The 20,359-nt window shown below is 55.5% G+C and overlaps 1 protein-coding gene across 2 annotated transcripts in view; it reads right to left on the bottom strand.

Moving 5' to 3' along the window:
• Positions 1 to 62: 62 nt before the first annotated feature.
• Positions 63 to 20,359, bottom strand: part of MAPKBP1 (mitogen-activated protein kinase binding protein 1) — a 52,314-nt gene continuing 32,017 nt past the window's right edge. For both annotated transcript variants that reach the window (XM_032623149.1, XM_032623150.1), the window contains exons 4-31: positions 16,630 to 16,692; positions 16,349 to 16,406; positions 15,440 to 15,610; positions 14,922 to 15,059; positions 14,485 to 14,667; positions 13,757 to 13,917; positions 12,778 to 12,967; positions 12,056 to 12,202; positions 11,667 to 11,842; positions 10,799 to 10,890; positions 10,407 to 10,532; positions 9,951 to 10,021; positions 9,658 to 9,779; positions 9,308 to 9,383; positions 9,086 to 9,197; positions 8,849 to 8,912; positions 8,457 to 8,591; positions 8,113 to 8,249; positions 7,853 to 7,908; positions 6,570 to 6,806; positions 5,931 to 6,097; positions 5,555 to 5,700; positions 5,236 to 5,433; positions 5,001 to 5,085; positions 4,421 to 4,704; positions 3,602 to 4,198; positions 3,077 to 3,162; positions 63 to 2,458 (exon numbers count right to left, since the gene is read on the bottom strand). In XM_032623149.1, coding sequence (XP_032479040.1) covers positions 2,231 to 2,458; positions 3,077 to 3,162; positions 3,602 to 4,198; positions 4,421 to 4,704; positions 5,001 to 5,085; positions 5,236 to 5,433; positions 5,555 to 5,700; positions 5,931 to 6,097; positions 6,570 to 6,806; positions 7,853 to 7,908; positions 8,113 to 8,249; positions 8,457 to 8,591; positions 8,849 to 8,912; positions 9,086 to 9,197; positions 9,308 to 9,383; positions 9,658 to 9,779; positions 9,951 to 10,021; positions 10,407 to 10,532; positions 10,799 to 10,890; positions 11,667 to 11,842; positions 12,056 to 12,202; positions 12,778 to 12,967; positions 13,757 to 13,917; positions 14,485 to 14,667; positions 14,922 to 15,059; positions 15,440 to 15,610; positions 16,349 to 16,406; positions 16,630 to 16,692 — 4,306 coding nt within the window. In that variant the 3' untranslated portion in view covers positions 63 to 2,230. The remainder of the gene's footprint in view (positions 2,459 to 3,076; positions 3,163 to 3,601; positions 4,199 to 4,420; positions 4,705 to 5,000; positions 5,086 to 5,235; positions 5,434 to 5,554; positions 5,701 to 5,930; positions 6,098 to 6,569; positions 6,807 to 7,852; positions 7,909 to 8,112; positions 8,250 to 8,456; positions 8,592 to 8,848; positions 8,913 to 9,085; positions 9,198 to 9,307; positions 9,384 to 9,657; positions 9,780 to 9,950; positions 10,022 to 10,406; positions 10,533 to 10,798; positions 10,891 to 11,666; positions 11,843 to 12,055; positions 12,203 to 12,777; positions 12,968 to 13,756; positions 13,918 to 14,484; positions 14,668 to 14,921; positions 15,060 to 15,439; positions 15,611 to 16,348; positions 16,407 to 16,629; positions 16,693 to 20,359) is intronic.

The following is a 20,359-nucleotide window of genomic DNA, read 5'->3' on the forward strand; positions in this document are numbered from 1 at the left end:
TTGTATCCACTCGGCGAGAAGCCGCGCCTCCTCTCGCCTGCCCCACTCGCTGGCAACCCAGGGTTAGCAAATGATTGTGTTTATTGACGAGTTCATACATCAGTACAAACGGACATGTTAAAAACAGCCTCTGCCCTGTGAGACCTGGGGAGGAGGGAAGCGCCATGGCCTGGACAAAGTATAAAAGTTATAAATAAGGGGCTTTCAAAACTGGGTCAGGGCAGATCTGAACGGGGGCGGCAGTCGCCGGTGGCCTCAGACATGCAGAAGGGGGCGGGCGCCGGCCACGAGACCCCCCAACCCGCACGCTGGGCTGGGGGTAGGGGAAGGGCGGCCACCTTCTCACAAACCTTGGCAGCAGTGTAGCGCCTTTTCCTCATGAGGGACAGACTGGCTGAGGATGGCCAAGAACCCAGCCCAGAGGGCCAGGCCTGAACCCCATTTGCGGTGGACTGCGGCTGGTGTGCGGGTTAGGGGTACGGTGAGAGTGGATTTCTAATTCTGACAAGGGCAGCTGCAGCCCTCCCGGGGCCCACTCTCAGCTGTGAGAGTTCTTGGGCCAGGATTTCTTTGCACGTTGGCCAAGCAGGTGGTGGTAGTAGAGAAGAGTGAGGGTGAAATAGGTTTCACCTGTTCAGGTGACTGATGCAAACAGAGCTGCACACCCTTCAGAATCTAATTTCTTGCTAAGCCTCTGCCTACAGAGCCAGCAGAGCCCATACAGAAATGGACTTCTGTGGCCTGGAGCTGTGGTAGAGCTGCCCTGACTTACCTGAGGCAGAGGAGGCAGTAGGGCCTAGAGACACATGTTCTTCACCCCAACTCTTCAACAAGTGCTTCACTACTTGGTCCTACTCTACTTGCCCACTGTGCCCTAGCTCCTTCCCCTCACCCCTAAAACTGCCCTTCTAATTCTAATCTATCCCCTGACCTCTGCCACTTACCTGTCCCACCTACCACCTCTCCAGTGTGTCTCTTGGCCCCTGCTGCAGTCCCATGTGCCTCCCTCTCTTCAACCTCCAGTACCCAGTACCCCTGGGTGCCCAGCACTGCCTTTGAGGCCATCTCACATCAGCTAGGCTGTGGACACTAAGAATCCAGATTTCAGGCTTAGTGTGTTCCTTCCCTTTTCATGTTCTGTTTTAAGAGCCAGGTTGGTGAAGCTAGGGTGGGATGTGAGAGAAAACCAGGTACCCATCAGCCAGCCAAGTGCCCTACCAATGAACACTCAATATGTGTGTGTGTATGTGTGTGTTTCGATTTCACCTGTGGCCAAGGTCCTTAGAAGGTGGGCCAGCACCCTGTAAACTATGAGGGAAGTTCCAACACAGACCTCTGACTGAGCATCACTCAGGATGCAGGGAGAAGGTGGCCTCGGCTCCAGGAGCCTACTGGGGATCAGGGCTGGAGGACAGGGAAGGCCAAGGGGCTGAGGGAAGGAGGCCAGGGCTTCACGTTTGCCCAGCACAGGGCTTTACTGTCCTGCAGCAACGTCCCACAGCTGGCTCCACAGTTCCGGCCAGGAGAGAGGGGGCACAGGAAGAGACGATGCTAGGGCTCTCTTGGAGGGGGAACGGGAGTGGAATGTGGTGGCTCGGGCCTTGACATCAACTCAAGCCTCCTGATGGCTGGGAGTGCTCCAGAGGGCCAGAGGGCTCTGCCTTTCTGAACTGCCAGCAAGTGGGGAAAACAACCCCTGCTCTGGCAGCCAGGGGAGTGCAGCTGGTATTGGATTGGGTGGGGGGGGGCGGGGGGGGGGGAGTGGAGGTAGAGGTGAAGCTCCGTTGTTGGCTAAAGGGCATGGATACCAGATCACCTCTCACCTCTACCCCACTGAATACCCTGTGTGTGCTCCACCCCAGGGAGCTGATCCCTGCAGTAATTTCAAATGGCTTCTCAGAAGGGAGGGCCAGCCTTTCCCGATCTCCCCCAGATGAGGCAGGCTGCCCTCCTACTCCTCACAGCACCAAGATGACAAAGGCCCAAGACCTACCCCTGCGTGAGCCACTGGAGGGGCTGTGGAGGCAGGAGTTCCAAGAAAGTGAGGCAACAGTCAGGGAAATAAATTAATAAATACAGGGACCCCATGAGGAACAGCTGGGAAAGCTGCGTCCTCTCTGAGCACTGATCCCTGCTATCCACTCCAAGCAACCCCACAGGTTTTGGTGAGTGGAGGAGGGGCTGCAGTTTGGAATCGAGGGAGCATTCACTTGGGACAGGCTTCTGGAACTCAGAGTCTGCGTTCCATGCGCCGCTCCACGGCTCGAAGCAGCAGCTCTGAGTATTGCTCCAGCAGGGCCTGTGTCTGCTCGGCGCCCGCAGCCCCAGGGCTCCCGCCTGGGCTGGACAACACGGCCCCGGCCAGGGCCTCTAGCTCCTGCCGCACGGAGGAGAAGGTGTTTCTGAGGAGCTGGGTGATGCGACTTTGCTCTGCTGAGGGTGTCTTGCAGCTGGCCACCTGCAACAGGACCCCGGAAGTGAGGTGGAGGAACAGTGGAGGGGACTGTCAATGGATGTAGAAAAGGGAGGGGCCCTGCCGGTGTCCAGCCTGCCCCAAAGAAGGGACTGCATGCCCTGCTAGGTGCGGCTGGGAGTTGCACACTCCAAGACCAGCAAGTTTGACCAGAGGCTAGGGGACGGAGGCAGACCCTGGGGGTGACTGTCAGATCTGGCACCATCTACATCTTGTTAGCAACTCCTCTTTCAAATCTTGGCCCCTGCTGGATTGTCCCCTATGTTTAGGGTGGCCAAGTCAGTTTTGAATATGAAAAGGGGTACTATTAATAATTATACTTGGACAACAGGCATAAGCTGCATGGTCCTAAGCAAACTAAGACATGTGGGCTCTCTACACCTCACCCTCCTGTCTGAGGATGTCTCCAGCTGTTAGCCAGAAATGACCCATACGTGCTCAGTTCACGAGGCCTGGCCTGGCTTCTAACCCACTCACCTACTCAGAATGTTCCTAGTTGCTCCACCCACCCATCGGTGGAAGAGCCTTATCATTATGTTCCAGATACTCAGCTAGCACTCCTGACCTGCTCTGTCTTCCCGCCGGGGGGTACCCAACACGTACCAAGTGGTAGAGCTGCACGGCCTGGCGCACACTGCCCTGGAGCTCTGCCACAAGCTGTTCGCACTGCTCCAGGCTCACGGCTGGTTCTGGGAGGGACAGACAGCTCAGTAAGACCCAGCAAAGCTGCTCCTTCAGGCCTCCCCACCCAGGGGTCACTCAGAGGAAGAGAGGCCTACCCCCACCCCACCCAGCATCGCACGCCCTCAGTCCCTTCCTCTTGCCTCCTTCCTTCCCGACACCCTCCCAACACCACCCAGGAAACAAGGTCCAGAGGAAAGGGCCAGCTCCAGCTCCAGTCCCAGGGGCCGGAAGGCACTGAAGGGGCAAGTGGGTCACAGGGAGATCATGAAGGTCGGCAGGAGTGTCTCACCATCAGGGGTGTGACTTAATGGACCGAAACAGGAGCAGACAGGATGAAATACACCAGAGGCTGGATGCACAGAAATGGGATTGAGCCAGAGACTGGCCAACAGACACGGGAGAGAGAGGACGGGGCAGGAGATGAGAGCTGGGAGCTGTGCACACCTGAGTCCCGGCTCTGGGCCGCCCCCGGCCTGGTGCGTTCCACAGGGCTGGGAGTCTTCTCAGGGGGTGGGGACTGCAGGCTCTCAGGGCCTCGGAGGAGGATGCTGACCGGCAGCTGCTGGGCACGGGGATTGTTGGGCCCAGGCTGAGCCTGGCCCTCGGTCCTAGGCTTGGGAGTGGCACCCTCCCCCAAACAGGCCCGTCTCTCAGATGTACTGTGAGCCTTCGCCAGGCCCGCTGGGGGGCCAGGCTGTTCTGCCTCACCAGGGGCCTGGCCCTTGGTAGCAGGTGAGAATGTGGCCAGGGTAGGGCGATCAGGCAGTGGCTTTGGGATATCCAGGACCAGGTGAGCCCGGCTGGGCAGGGCCAGCTTGCTGAGTGGCGAGACTCGGATGGGGGCAGGAGCTTGAGGTTCGGCAGCCAGGCCCAGGTTCTCCCCAACAGAGATGCTGCGGGATATCTTGGCCATGGAACTGGTGGTGGGGTTCCGGTAGGAGTGGGGCTGAGACAGACGGCTGTCAGCTTGGGGCAGGGAGCACAGGCGCCCCTGGGCCTCCATCTCCTGTAAGAGCAACGGGCCTGGTGGAGGGGCCTCATCTGCAGGGGAGACAGAGACATACACAGGTCAGGTGGTGAGGACGGCGTCCCGGGTGCTAAGGCTCAACTCTCCAGGAGCTGCTGTGCCCTGCACATACCCACTAAGGGGCTCCCACTGGCAAGCACAGTGACACATCAGGGCCACGTGAGGCCACTTTCCTCTAGCATGCCCATGGGCTCCACGCTCCCCACACCTAGAGCTGAGCCCCCCAGGCTCCTCACCCTGTGGCACCAGACTCTGCACCGACTGGGCTTTCTGGAGTCCACCTGAGGCGCTGGCTGTGGCCACTCTCTTGGGGGCCCAGCTACTGTCCCGGTTGAGACGGCGTCGTGGCAACAGCACAGGGGCTGCCTGCTGGGGGCCAGGGTTCCCGAGGGAAGGCCCCGCCTCCGGGGGTGCTCCTGGAGGATTGGCACCACTGACTCTCAGCTGCTCGCCAGAAGCCTGCGGCACCTGGGCTGGCCTCGATGTCATTGCCAGCCTTGAGGAAGATGGGGATGGTTCCCTAGGGAGGAAATGTGGAAGAAGGCCCAGAGGAGGCTCAGGGCTTCTCCCTGCCAAGACGGGGAGAAGCTCTCACAGCACTAACGAGGCACTAGGAGAGAAGGGTGGGCACAAAGCCAGCCAGGACAGCTGTCCCCAAACTTGGAGTGCACAATGCTGCTGGGCATGGAAGACAGAGCCTTGGAGAGAAGAGGGCTGCAGGCTGCCCCAGGCGCAGGGCTGACCCTATTGGGAGCACTGCGAGGTTAGGAGAGCTAGAGCTCCTTGTAGGAAAGTGAGCTGCTGTGGGGACAGTACCTGAGTGCGGGGCTCTGCGCTTGCAACAGGAATCGTGAGGAGATGCTCCGAGACTCTGTCCGCTCTGGTACCCGGACTGGGCCCCCTGCCAGGGTGACAGAAATCAGGGACTGAAGCAAGCTCCTGCCCAGACTCTGCCTCCCCTAGAAAGCAGTCCCCAGGCATGGCCTGCCCTTGGACCCTCAGCGGGGCAAGGGGAAAGAAGGGTAGATTGCGGTGACCAATGTGACCACACCTGGAGCAGCCCCATTGGCCAGAGTCTCAAAGTGCTGTTTTAGAAACTGCTCCTGGTCCGGGGTATGGGGGCTGCCTTCCTGCACCCCGTAGGGGCCAGTGCCTCCCTCCTCTTCCTCCTCTTCCTCATCACCCTCGGCTGGCTCTTCAAGGTCTGAGGAAATGCCATCCACACTCAGGGGCTCTGTGCTCTCGGAGTCTGGTTGTGGGGGAGGGGGAGAGAAGCATCACGCTGCAACCCTCTGTCGCCAGAGCCTCCACTCCCACCTCAGTCCACTGACCCGCGTGGTCCCGGCCCTCCCTCAGGGCTGCAGCCCCACCTTCATTGGGATGCTCAGGGCTGGAAAGGCGACTGCTGCTGAAGTCCACGGAGCAGGCACTGTCAGGGCTGTGCTTCTCTGAGCCCCTGCTGCCGGCGTACACTCTTCCCAGGGTCCCTCGGGCTGGTGCCTGCACCTGGAACTCACTGCCAGAAAGGCCAAGAGGGGAAAGAGGAGGCAGTGAGCAATGGTGAGCAGCAGCCCCACTGGATCTCTGCCTTCCTTCTGCCCCACCCGTGAGCAGGACTGGGGATGAGGCAGTGGTGGGCAAGCTCTGAGTGCCTGGGGCCAGCCCCCCACCCAAATACAGAACCCTCGGAGGGAAGGGAAGAAGAGGCGGGTGGTGCATGGCCCCAGAAGTCTGCAGGACCCTTGCCTGGTATCCAGGGTGGGGCTGTCACTCGGCTCCGGGTAGACAATACCGTCTTCGATGGGTGCAGGCTCCAGTTCTTGGGCAAAGACCCCTTCATCTTGGGACAACAATCGGATAATGTGGGGGCAGGAACAGGGTTGGGAAGCCTGAGGCCGGGGGCGCTTTTCATCCTGGAAACACACAAAGGGAAACACACATTCTGGAAACATCACTGGGGTTGCTGACGTGAGTGAGGGTCTGGGAGAGGAGGTGGAGGTGGGCAAGGATCCAGTGGGCACCAATTCCGGGGGAAGCTCCGACTCTGAGGACAGACATCGAAAAGCCAGGCTGGGTTCCAACTAGTGTTCTTGAGCTTCTGGAAGAACTACATTAGCACTCTGGGCTGCCAACCTCCAGCCACCACTTCATATCATGAGCCCTCCAAGGAACCCAGCCCAGGACAAAGGCTACCCTTTGCTTCTGCACCCCAAGCACCGTACCGCACAGCCTAGCCAGCCCCACCTGACTTTGCAGCTCAGGTTATCCATGTCCCACAGAGGCAGAGCAAGCACAGCTGGACCAATGCTCAGGCCCCAGCTGCTGGCACAAGGCTGGCTAAAGCTGCCTGGAGATCTCTAGTTCGCTGGGAGAAAGCGGGCTCACCTGGCTAGCATGTGAGGTCTCAGGGGCCTGCCGACCATGCTTCCCAGGACCTGAAGGGCTCACAGCCAGAGAGTCCTGGCTAGGGCCCCGAGGAGTTGGGGCCAGCGCCTCCAGCTGCCGCAGGTCCAGCATGGAGCGAACACTCAGCTCCACGCCTGGCTGAGCCCAGCGCCCCCTTCTTCTGGGTCCTTGGTTGGCTGCAGGAGCTGGATCCAGGAACTCCTCTGTCTCCTGTGCCTGGTGTGGGGAGGGGGTAGGAGAGGAATAACAGTAACAATCACACAACAGTCTTAGCAAACACTCACACGTCACCTACTGTGTGCCAGGCACTTTACACGTATTAGTTCATTTAATCCTCACAACCACCTTATGAAGGAGGTACTACCATTTGCCTCACATGTACAGATGGGAAAACTGAAGCACAGAGGCCTTAAGTAACTTGTCCAAGTCCCACAGACAGTCTGCCTGCAGGTTACAGCTCAGGTAGTCTGGCTCCAGAGTTCAGGCTCTCAGCTTCACTCTCTGTCCTGTCCTAGAGGACCTTCTGGTCTTCGTCCTCACCGGTGTCATGGACACCTCAGAGCTGGGAGTCTCTAAGAGGCCCCCACTCTGAGGACAGCCCCAAGTCCATTCACAGCACCAAGGACAAACCTGAGACACATGGCCTGGTCAGAAGGCACCAGACACCACACCACCATCATCCCATGAAACTGCTGCTGACAATGAAAGGTGCTGGAGCTTGAAACCCTGACGCGGGACAACGGAAGGCTGGGCAGCCTCTGCAAGCCTTCATCCTCCTCCCGGCCACCCTGAAGTTGCCACTCAGCTACTGGTCCTCTTAAGGCCTTTTCGCTCTAACTCTTCTGGAAGTTCTGAGCTTCTCTCTTCACCTGGGTCTTTAGAACTACAGTTTCTCCAGATTTCAGTTCTTTGGCCCTTTGACTTTCTTGCAATTTCCTTGTAACCATTCGGCTTAGACCCCTTTTCTACTCCCCACCTCAACATGTTCTTTGTTTACTCCCAGGCCCCCAGGAGGCTGAACAAGCAGAGTACTTCCCCTAGTGGTGACTAATCCTTGCAGGCCACAGGGAGGAAATATCTGGACTTCGTCACCCCTCACCTGGAACCAGCGCAGAGGCTCGAGCTCCCCTTCCTTGGACACAAGGGGTGGAGCACGTGGGCAGATCCCATGCCCAAATGCCTCCCCAGGTGCAGAGAGCCCTGCTTTCACTGTCCTTCACTTCTGGTAACCTTGCAAGGACATTTTAACGACGGTGACTCACCCGACTCATCTCCCAGTGGGACAGGCTTCGGGGCAGGGCCGCGCTGGGCACCGAGGCTAGACAGAGACCGGCAGTCAGAGAGAGTTTCGCGCCCACCCACCGTGCAGCGCTGGTCCCACAGCAGCCCACGCCCTACGAGGCTATGACAATGCTCCAGTTTCCTCAGCTCACACTGCTCTCACCCCCGCAGCCCCCGAAAGGGCACATCTAGCCACTGCACCAACTGGCGCCTGTCTGGCCCACATCAGACTTCCACAGACCTGGCTCTTTCTTGGTACCCTTGGCAAGGACGGGCAGAGCTGGAAGTTCTTCTTCTTCAGTGCCCTCGTCTTCTCCCTCCTTGTCACTGTCTGATGAGAGAGCTAGTCCAGGAGATAGCATCGATGGGGCCTCGTGCCTGAGTCCAAGACAAGGAAGGTCAGGGGGAGGGGAGACTCAATAGGGGAAGAGGCCAACATCTTGAGCGTTCGTGTGAGAAACAGGTATTGGGAGATACAGAGTTTCCGAATGGCGGGTCCAGAGCAAGGAGGGGGAGCCGTGCCACCACAGCGAGCAGTCTGGATGCCCACCCACCGCTTGTCCATCCCCCACACTCTGTTCTCACCGGTTGGGCCCAGCAGCCCTTTGGGGAGAGGACGGTCCTTGCTGCTTGCCCCCCCGCTGGTGCTGCCGCAGCTCGGCCAGACGCTGCCTCATGCCGATGGTCATCTCAGAGCTCAGGCGCCACACAAATATGCAGCTGGGGGAGGGCCACAGAGGTGGGTGAGGGAGGGGTAGGTAGGTAGGTCTCTGTGGGTGGTGACACCGCTAGTACCCCTTTCTCCACAGGCTGGCAAGGAGACCAGAGCCACCCTCCAGTGCCAGGTGAGGCCCAGCCAATATCCCTGTTCAGCCCTACTTCCCAAGACATCACTGAGTCGAAGAGAGGGGAGGGACAGGGTGTGTTTGTGGCACAGAGGAAGAATCTATGTCTCAGGGAAGCTGGCTTCTGCTCACCTGTCCCCTGACACAGAGATGAGATGTTTGCAGTCATTACTAAATTTCATGCCAGTGACAATCTCTGTGAAGAACAAAGAATACGGCCTATGAGCCCCCCTGAAGTCCCAGCCAAGTGTCTGTCCCAACACACAGGGAGTTAGCTAGAGGGGAGGGACAGACAGTTCTGCTGGGACCCAGGAAACTAAAGGAAGAAAGAGGTACGTTCCAGGGGGAGAGTATCAGGGCTACACTCACCTGAGTGGCCAAACATGGTAGCCACACACTCGCCTGAGGAGAAGTCAAAAATGGAAAGGTTCTTGTCGGAACAGCTGGTAGCAATGTAGATCCCTGAGGGGTCTGTCTGCACCTGAGGAGTGGGACATACAGCTGGACGAGGACAGGAAGCACCAGTCCCTCTCCACCCAGCACCCCGTTCTCCCGTTCTCTAGCCCAACGCCCATCCTACTGGGCCCTTACCTTAATCAGAGTGCCATCCTCACCCTGCGACCCTTTAAACAGCTTCTTCTGCTTCCCGCTGCTGATGTTAAAGATCCTGCGGAGAAACACACTCATTCACATGAGGAGGAGGTCACGGTCACTTGGGTGGCAGCAAAGCCAGCATTCACCCGCAGCTCTGTTCTCTCTGGAAGCCACTCCCCAACACCAAAGGGGCTACCACCTCTTGGGTGAGGCAAAGTGCTCATTCTGTAGGCTCAAGGGGGCACAAAGTCCTGGACAAAAAGATAGACAGAGGGCTGAGCTGCCTAGAGCTGACCCCCTCGGGCATGAAGGAATGTGGTCAGATGGTCTGAGAAAGGGATGCCCACCGAATATTTCGATCCTGGCAGCCGATGGCTGTGTACTTCCAGCTGGGCTCCACATCCATGTCATAGAGGGTCGTCTTCCGTACCACGTGGTGTGTCCGTGTAAACTGTACTCCATCTCCAGACTGCAGGGGTGGAGCATGAGGGCAGACCCCACGCCCAAATGCCTCACCAGACCCAGAGAGCCTTGCTTTTGCCGCCCTTCACCTCTCGTAAACTCAGGTAGGGGAATCGTAGCGACCCCACGCCCCACCCACAAACCCATTGCCCCATTCAGGGACACCCAGTAACCTCACCTTCTGTGCAGTGCGGAAGTAGATGCTCTTGTCTGCTCCACAGCTTATCATGCGGACTTGCCCATCGCTGGCTATGGAGGAAGGGGGCCTAGCTATTCCCACTGCTCTCACCACAAGCAGGCCAGCCTTTCCTCTGCTTCCCTCCCCATATTCCCTCTATGGAGCTACTCTATAAGGCTGAGACAACCAATTAAATCAGGATGCTTCCCTCCAAACCTAGGCCTTCCTTTCCCCCCATTCTCAGCCAACCTGGTTGCTCAGGGTCCCCTGGACTAAGAGTCTATATTCCACCTGTCTTCCCATCCAGCCCCGGGCCGGCCAGCTGCTGTCCCACATGCCACTGTGACGGGCATACCCTTCTCACGGAGGCAGGACGCAGGTGGCAGTGGGGGGGGGGGGGCAGGGGAGATATTGGTAGTAGGCGGAAGAATGTATCTCAATTGCCCTGCCCCCTACCTGCAAACTTGACAGCTGTGATGGAGGATGAGTGCTCGTCCAACGTCTGCTGTAGGCTGTACTCCCGTCCAGCATCCAACACATGGATCAGCCGGTCCCGGCTTGCTGATGCTAGGAGCTTCAGACCTGGGATTGGAAGAACTCCATCAGCCCACGAGTGCCCAGAGCAGGCCCCTATCTGGGTCCAGCAAAAAGGAACTGAGCCCCATATCCCTAAGCCAAGAGAACCACAGAGAAGGGATAGAGCTGTCCTCCTCTAAACCTGCAATGACACCAAATGAGTCAAAGGGTTTTCAGTCCCACATCCAACAGCCAGGATAGATGTAAGTGGCACTGGCAGGATTGGAGGAGCCCTGTGCCATTCTGGGCTGGGTACCAGGCATCCACTTTACCTGTGTCTGGCTTAGAGTACTCCAGGCACAGAATTTCTGAATCATGGGCCTCCACCTTCAGCATCTCATTTAGGGACTGCAGTTCATGCACCCTGCAAAGATGAGGAGAGGAGGGAGGGGGTCACTGCCAGGCTGCAGGAGGAGAGACTCACTCTGCTTCCTCTGCTACGTCCTCTCCCCTGACCTTTTTGAAAGCTTATTTTTTATTTTTGAACTTTCAGGTTAGAGAAAAGTTGCAATGAGTACAGAGGGTTTCCATATTTCCCTTACCCAGCTTTCCCTAACGTTAACGCCTTACGTAACAACAGTCTGGTTGCCAGAACCAGGAAACTTACGTTGGTATAATACTATGAACGTAAAGGCTTTATTTGAATTTCACCAGTTTTGCCACATCCTTTATCTGGATCCAGGATCCCACCCAGAGCCCAAACTGCACCGAGTTGTTACTTCTCTTCAGTCTCCTGTCTGTAACAGTTCTTCAGTCTTTGCTTACCTTTCATAACCTTGACACTTTGGAAGAGTACTGATGCTCTGTCATACGTACCTCAATTTGAGTTGGTCTGTCATTTTCTCATGACAGGACTAAGTTTTCTGCATTTTTGGCAAGAATACCACAGAAAAAAATGCTATGTCCTTCTTAGTGCACCATTATGGACTTTGTGATGTTGATATGAGGATGTTAAGCCTGATTACTTGATTAGGATGGTTTCTGCTGGGCTTCTTCACTATAATTATCCTTCCCTTGTATATGAATATCTTTTCCCCAATCTTTTAGAGCCAAACTTTTCCAAAGCTCTATCCCTGGGGACTAACTCCCCCAGCCCAGACCATGAGAGGCAGGCAGTACCCATTCCAGACCTGGCATTACCTGAGTGTGCCCACACGGTCCCCTGAAGCGAGATGCTGTCCGTTGGGGCTGATACACACAGAGCGAATGCCCACTCGGGGATCCATCAGGGACCCATCAGCTTTGTCTCCCCCGGGCAGCTCAGTGTCCAGCAGGGCCTGAGTGTTCCCATCCACATAGATGATCTTAATGAGGTCCTAGTGGAGCAGGTCAGGAGAAGTGGATAAGGCAGGCCTGACCCAGTACAGAAGCAAGGGGAGAGGAATGCTGGACAAGACAAAGCCTTGGCTCGCAGGGGCCGGCCAAATAAGAGCCGGAAGATCAGGGTCTGGGGACCCAGTTCCCGAGAAGGCGGTGTGAAGGCGAAGGGACGTGGGTGCTAGGCATGGGGTGGGGGCCCCGTGGCTCACATTGCTGAGGATGTTTCGGTGCAGGGTGGAGCCATGCACCCCAGAGCTCTCTGTGTTCCACAGGCGGATAGTGTTGTCAGAGGAACAGGTGATAAAGGAACTGGGGGGCAGGCAGGCCTGGTTACTGTCCTTCACTTCGGGGTAGACCTGAAGGGGCAGAGGGAACAAAGTCAGAGCTCCAATTAGGGAGCAGTCCCTCGCCTGCCCACGGAGATGGAAGGGAATGACATTAAGAGCTGATGTTGGCCAAGGCTTAGCCCACTGTCTGTCCTATGGTAAGCAAGCCGTAACTATTAGATACTCTTCAGATCACTGCGGGAAAGTACATTAACCAAGCATCTCCCATGTACCAGGAACTCTTCTATGTTTCCCACTCACATTATTTCACTTAATGCTTAAAACAATTAGATGAATCAGGTACATCATTTCACCACGGAGGAAATGAGGCTCGGTCAAGTTCAGTAACTCGTCCAAGATCACCCAGCCCGGGACAAGGCAAAGCTAAGGATGGACGGGGACACATTGGAAGAAGCCTGAGACATATAAGCACGAAAATTCAAGCTCAACCCTCAGGACCCATCTGAAGGTATGTGGACACACAGGGATGTTGCTGGAGAAGTGAGGAGGCAGCGGGAACATAACGTTCTACCTGGGGATCCCCACTTTCTGTCCTCACAATGGTGTCCCGGCAAACCAGGTCAGTCTCGAGTCAGCCCACCTACCTCCACACTCCAGACGCAGGAGGAATGATACAGAGCCGAGTACACCTTGCCCACTTTCTTGGGGTCCCTCACATCCCAAACGTAAATGCTGTGGTCGTTGTATACACAAGACAGCCACTGATTAGTAGGATCAAAGGTCAAGGCAATGGTGTCTGGATACCTGGCATTCGCCACTCCAGAGAAGAGGCGACTGTAGGGAAGAGGACAGAGCAAACTGGTGAGTGAGGAGCTGACGAAATGAGGGATTGAGGGGAATGAAAACAGAAGCCCACCCACAAAGGAAGGAGCAGAGCACGGGAGCCCTCTCCAGACCCGCAGGTTTGGAAGCAGCTGCTTGAGAGGAAAAAGCTGCCTCTGACAGCTCTCAGCTCGGAGCTGATCCAGCACTAGCTGCTGGGCCATGGTGCTCTCCTGATGAACACAAACTAGGTCAAAGAACACCAACGTGAGACAAGGTAACTCTGTGGTCATGACGGAGTGAAACAAAAACAAGACCACTCTGTAGCGGTGTCTGAGACAGATAAAAACAAGATCACTGTACAAACCACAAAAATGACCAAACATCACCGTTTTCCATCTTTCAGGACTGACTGCAACTTCTTTACCAATTACAGCTTTAGCTCCATACCTTTCCTTCCACCTTTCAAATGAAATTAAATGTCCAATTGTAGAACTGACCCCACTTCCTCACAGCACCCAACCAGAGCAAAACTTCAGTCCCTGGAACCAATCCTAAAATCATCTAACACAAGCCCAAATCTGACACTAAGCCCCTCCTAACGCCTACATACTGAGACACTCCATGGTCCCCCACAGTGCGCCGTGTACCAATAAAGCCACATTTGTGTGTGTGCAGAGATGTTCCTGTAATCTTTGGGGGTATCGATACACCCTTCATCTTATTCTCTGAAGCACAGGCAAGGAAGGCTGGGTGTGGAGTAAGGCTCTGAAATGGAGGCAGGGGGCCCACACAGCTCACCTGGCCTCTGTGACACTGGCAATGTCTGTCCCCAGGGCATGAGGCCGGGGCAGGGTGCTGAGGAAGTGCAGGTTAGAGGGGTTGAAGAGGCGCACGGTGCCATCAGCGCAGCCACAGAAGATGTAGTCCTGGCTCACAGAGATGCAGTGGGCCACGGTGGTCTGCAGGCAGAGGGGCTCAAGTCAGCATGGCCACCCACTCAAACCCTCCTCAACAGTCACCTGCCAAGAGGAGACACCAGCCAAGGCAGGGGGCGAGGGGAAAGCAGCCCAGCTGCTCTGGCCCAAGCCCCTCAGCTGTTATCTAGAGACGCCCCGCCCTCCAGCAGCTGGCGGCAGAGGGCTCACAGCCACGTGCACATGGGGGATGGGAGTCCGGGAGCCTTCTAAGGCACTAGAGGTTTTGGCAAAGAGGACAAAATAGAAAAAGCCCAGCAAAAAGAAAGGAACAGCATGAGAAAGAGAGGAGAGTCTAGCACCACTTACTGTGAAGCTGTCTGTGTTCTGAGCAGAAGAGGAAAGCAGGGAAAGAAAGACAGAAAGAGCAGGGAGCAGGCAGTTACACAGATCTGCTTGGGCTGGAACTGGGCCAAGCTCTGGCTCCCTCAAGCCTCTTCCTCCTGGGGTCCCCTCTTCCATGCAGGGCCCAGCCCCTGTACGGACAGTCCTCCCCTGAGCTGAGACGCGGGCAGCCCCACCCACCCCACCCACTGGGACAGAGATACTTACTCTCAGCTCCACCCACTTATCCAAGAGCCTCCGATCACTGAACTCGCACAGCAGCCCTGAGGACGTGATGCAGAAGGTGCTGTCTGCCTTCCTGCCTCGGCCACAGGCCACGTCGGTGAACAGGTTGTTCCGCAGCTCCCCCAGCAGCCCGGAGCGGCCCAGCAGGGGCACGGTGGCATTCACCTGTGGAGATGCGACACTGTCGCCCACCCATCGCCCCGGGGCGCCCTGGAAACCAAGCCCTGGGGAGAGGGAGGGAGGAGGCGTAGCAAGGCTCCCTTGCCCTCTGAGACTACCCCTCGGCCCAGACAGCATCTGGCTCATCCAGAACTTCTGGATGGCTGTGGAGAAAGCAGAGGGGCCCAAGGGGAGCAGTCTCCTGGGGTGGGCTGAGTAGACCCTGGCCCTGGGGGCTACTTCCAGCCTGAGCACCTCACCTTTGAGGTCTTACTGTCATCAAGGTACCAGAATTTGATGTGCCGGTTGCCAGCAGTGACAAAGTAGCTACAATCTTCAGAGAAGGACACCGCAGTGACCCGACTGGACACCTTATTGGAGGCCACCACAATGTTTTTCTGGAAGGAAAGCCAAAGGAAGAATCGAAGTTCTGCCTCTTGGAGCTAAGATGAAAGAGGCTCAGAGGATGAAGGAGGGTTAGATAGGATTTGTACTTTAAAAAATGTTTCTTTCCAGGATTTACTGGTCAGAAAAAGAGGGGAGGAAGGAGAATCCTTTTCCAGAGGAGTTGAAGAGATTCATTGCCTCTGGAGGTCCTCGGAGGCACAAAGCTAGCCTCTTTCTACCAACACGCTTGGCTACACAGTTGCTTTTTTCTGCTTCAGGTCAGTTTCTAGAATAAAACTGAGATCAGCAGGGTGGAATGAAGGGGTTCAGGTCCCCAACTGGCCCTTGGACCCCCATGAGGCTGCGAGGCCGGCCCACCCGGCCCACTCACCTTCCAGGCCCAGACGTTGACGATCATGTCATGTTGGTAGCCCACAGAGACAATGTACTTGGCACTAGGCGAGAAGGCCACACAAGCCACGCCATACTTATGCTCCTGCAGCTCCGCCACCTGGCTATGCTCGGCCACGTCCCAAACCCGCACGGCAGGCATGTGCCCACTCTGCAGGGAGGCAAGAACTGGAAGTGAGGGCCAGAGGCACACAGCCTCCCCTAGCCTTTCAGGGTGGGGCCTACCTCTCCAGCTACTGGGCACAGTCTCTCTAATGAGCCCCCGGCCCAAAGCAGAGTGCTACACAGGGCAAAGGTGTAGAGGAAACATGATAAATATCTCAGGACAACAACGATTATCTGAGAGAAAACACCCCCAGATTTGGTTCAGTATCTCCGGGTGAGGGTCTGCGCCTCTGTGTTTGTTCAAAGCTCCTAGAGGGATCCTGATGGGCACCCAGGGTTGAGAATCACCACCACCCACGCCTATGCCTCCCTGTAAGAGACTGAGAAGGGAGAGGTGTCCCTCATGCGCCCAGCAGGGGGCCCCCAGGCACAAGGAATATCTTACAGCAGTGGTTTTCAAAGTGTGCTTCCCAAACCAGCAGAATCAGCATGATCTGGGAACTTGCTAGAAATGCAAATTTTGGGGTCCCCCCTCCCAAACCTATAGAACCAGAAACTCTGGGAGCAGGCCCAGCAATGTGCACTTTAACAAGCCCTCCAGCTGATTCTGACGCCCACTAAGGCTTCAGCACCATTGGTTTAAGGTGCAGCCAAAACCGGGATTTGGCATCCGTTCAGGAAGCCAGAGCGGCAGCAGCCCTAACCAGGCCCAGGACTGTAGCTCTCTGCTGAGGCCAGGCCACCCACCCTCTTCAGAGTACTGCGGCCCCCCTTCCACACTCACCTCTCCAGTGACCAAGTACTTGCCATCAGGGGAGAAGGCAAGGGCAGTGATGGTCTTCCTGCAAGAAATGAGGCAGGCTCAAAGAGGCACTGGCAGCCCTGCCTAAGCCCGGCTTCCTCACAGTTCCCTCAAAAGGCAAGACCGGCAGACAGCAACGGCACGTGTGACATTTCCCTAGCTGGCCCTGGGGCCCAGTCTCAGTCCCCAGAGCCACAGAGACCTAGACAGTGCCCTTCTCACAGACTCCAGGAGATGCCCCCTGAGGGCCCAGACCCATTTACCTGGAACTGTTGAGGATGTGGTGCTGTTTGTGTTTCCGGGGATTGAACAGCACGACCACACACCTGGGGAGATGAGTGAGACAAGTGACTTCAGCACCAAACCACAGCTCCCCCCGGAGCTCCAGGCCCCCAGGCCAGGGAGCTGGGGCGAGCCAGCTCAAGGGGGCTCCACTTGCCACTGAGGGCAACTGACCGCTTTCTTCTGGCAATTTGCTCTTCCCACTTCCTTTCCCACCAGTAAGGACCCATCTCTGCAGCCTCACGAGGGTGAAAGGACTCTCTGCAAGCCTAGCCCCACCAGGTCCCTAAGCACCAGCGCCATCTCTGCCGCAAAGGGCAGCAGGGACCCAGGCCTTCCCACAATCCTTGCACAGCCCAGGAAGGGGGGCAGGAGGGAAGAACTCACGTGATTTGGGCAAAGCAGGCCACAGGTATACATACAGCCAGTGCGACATGGAGCCACACGTGTGTCAAGTATTTGAGCTCCAAGGAGTGAGGCCTCTCACGTGTGTGCCCACCTGTGTACTTGGCAGGAGCCAACCCCCCCCCCCCCAGCCCCCACACACACCCTCTACACGTCAGGTGATGGAGCGGGCGGGAGGCAGGGGACCAGAACCGCTAGGAGGCTCGGTACGACTAGCGGGAGGGGCAGAGAGAGCCTGAGACCCTCCAGACTGCCAGAAGACAATGGGAGAAGGCTGGGAGCACCCTCTGCAGCCAGAAGGTGAGTCTGGATGGGATCAGGCTCAGACTAACTTTCCAGAGGCAGCTCCAGAGGGGAGGCCAGGTGGTAGGACTTGGGGGCAAGAAGCGGGAAGCTATGGACAGCAGTGTTCTCCCTCAGGTTCCCTGGCTATCAGCATGCCCAGGGGCCCACAGCCCTTCTGCCTCATCGCTTCATCAGAACTGTAACTAGCTGACAGGAGCAAACGTGGAGCCTGCTACACCAGGTAAGGGGATGGGGAGAGAAGGATGAGAGGGCTACGTGCTCCAGACTCAGGCTGGTTTAGTGGGAAGGCAGTGCAGACCCCACATCTGAAACCCACCGCTTGCCAGAAACTTGAAACGAAGGCAGGTACAAGCCGCTAGTGAGGGCTCAGCATCTCAGGTTCAATAAACCACTTCCATATGCAAATGCCACAGGTAATCACTGGGGACACTGGGATCTCGGAGGGACACCAGCTCTGCCCAGAACTGCCAGGCTGATGGACAGCCTTGGAATTCCTGAGTCACATCATCTTTTCCTCTAGTCCCCTCCCCCAAATCCCTCCTCACTGTTTTCTTTCTTCTTCTCTCTCCTTCTCCTAATCTTTGCTTCCTTTCTCCTTCTCTCTTTATACCAACTTCCAGTCTCCCACTTCCCTTCTAGAATGCCACGTCAGAAGGGTTTTTAAAAATATGACCCAGATCAGATGGCTTTGGAAACTCTGTACCCCATCAATCTCCCTCCCCCATCCCAAAACACACACACACAAGCACACTTGTCCAGCTTCTGTGAGGGGCAGTCCAGGATACAGGGGGCCTACTTCCTCCAAAACAGGTAAGATTCATAAAACCTTAGAGTCGGAAGGAAGGATGGAAGGAATTAAACGCACTATGCTAGGTGACTTTAAAGATCACCTGGTCCAACCCTCCAAAATTTTGAGGTGAGGAAACCTAGGCTCCTATAAAGAGCAGAGCCAGGACTCGTAGCTCTTCCAGCATCCAGGCCTCTTTACATCAAACACGCGCAACTCTGATCTGTGTCACCCCTTGCTGAACATCCCTGGGGAGCTTCTAAGACCCAACCCCTTAAGTACCATGAAGGCCCTGGGTCATGTGGCCCCTGCCCACCCTCCAGCCTCACCCTGCACCATGCTCCAACCACATCCTTTCACTCCCTTTAGCTTGCTATGCTCCTCTGACTCCAGACCTTTGCTAGAGCGCCTTCTCTTGTCTAGAGCATTCTTCTCTCCCTTTTCCAACTAGTTAACACGTAGTTCTCTTTCAGATCTCAGGTCAGATGGCCTCAGTATATGCTGTCACAACACAGTTGTATCAATCTTTTGTGACATTTATCACAACTGCAATTTTACAATTTTTTAATTTTAAAATGTATTTTATTGAAGTGTACTTGATTTACAGTGTTGTGTTTAGTTTCTGTTGTACAGTAAAATGACTCATTATACATATATATACATTCTCTTTCATATTCTTTTCCATTATGGTTTATCACAGGATGTTGAATATAGTTCCCTGTGCTATACAGTAGGATATTTATTGTTGATTGCCTCCCCCACCAGCCTGTGTCTTCCACGAGGGTGGGAACTGTGCCCGGTTTTGCTCACTGTTTTGTCTCCTGTGCCTAGCAGAGTCTGGCCCATCACAGTTGTTCAAGAACCGTTTATTGAATGGATGAATGCCTCCCTTGGTCCACTAGCTTGGTCTACTTGGGTATCCGTAGGCCCAGCTCTCCTCCCTACTGCATGCCCCACCTGTCTTCTATGGAAGGTGGCACCGAGGATCTCCAAATCCTCAGACGCAGTGTGGGACAGTGGGGACACTGTGAGCTTCTGAGTCAGAGACCAGGGTTTGAGTCCTTGTTCTGCCATGTACAACTTTGTGACCCTGGGTAAGTCACAAGCCTATTTCATTATCTGTTAAAAAGGAGCCACTAGGATCAAGCTCTCAGGACTTCTGTGAAGATCAAATAATTTTTTTTGGACACAGAGTGGGAGCCAAACAAACGGCAAATCTTACTATTACTCCCCTGGAGCATGGACAGGAAGCCAAAAGGGACTCCTGGCAGTGAGGAACAAGGTGCTCAGGGACTGTGTCAGGTTTTTCCTTCAGAAAAACGGAGGTGAGTCCTGTTAGGATCTCAGTAATGGTAAAAACTCTAAAGGAGGCTTCCTTTAAAGTTCTGGGAAGGCAGCCAAGGAAGGAGAACTGGGTTAAGCCTGGGGAAAGAAAATATCTACATCTTCATCCACTTAGGAGATGATAAGCTTGGAAGGTAGCAAGGAAGGGATGGGGGAAATGCTGAGGGAGAAACTACCTCAAGTGACTAGGACAGCAGCACAGAAGCACAGAAAGAGAATGGAAGTGACACCTCCTGGCTAAGTTAAAAAGCACCACGCGAGAGTTTCAACGAACTCTAAGCACGAAGGCCTTCACTTCCTTTTATAACCGGTCTACTGCTCTTCACACAGTGGGCCCAATAATAAGAGTTACCATTTATCCAGCACTTTCTGTGTAGCAGGCACTCTGCTAAGCACCTTAGAGGTCTGGTCTTAGCTAATCCTTACCACAAGCTTGTGATTGCTGGTACAATCAGCCCCACTTCAGTGTGGAGAAACGAGTTCAGAGGTCTTATTCAAGGCCTCTCAGCTAAAGCAAAAGAGAGTCAGGATTCCAGAAGCTGTGCTCTCAGAAAAGCAGAGTGGAGTGAGTGGGAGAAAGGAGAGAAAACTGAAGCTGAAAAGGAGAGACAAACATAGAAAGCACACTGACCTAACGCACAGAGCACCAGGGCAGGAGCCTCTGAGAAGAGGCAGAGAAGACTGGGGCGCTTGGAGGGAAAAAGGATTCTGGCTACAGAATCTTTGGAAGTCATAACAGGGCACATGAAAATTATAGCAGTTACAGTTCAAAGTTCATAGATCTAGATATTTAGATTTTAATATTTTATTCAGTGTGTGAAAAATGATAACCCCCAGGCCTGCCACCATCACGCAAAGCCCACCAAGTT

Source organism: Phocoena sinus, chromosome 2 (genome assembly GCF_008692025.1).
Source record: "Phocoena sinus isolate mPhoSin1 chromosome 2, mPhoSin1.pri, whole genome shotgun sequence".
In the NCBI taxonomy this organism is placed as follows: Eukaryota; Metazoa; Chordata; class Mammalia; order Artiodactyla; family Phocoenidae; genus Phocoena; species Phocoena sinus.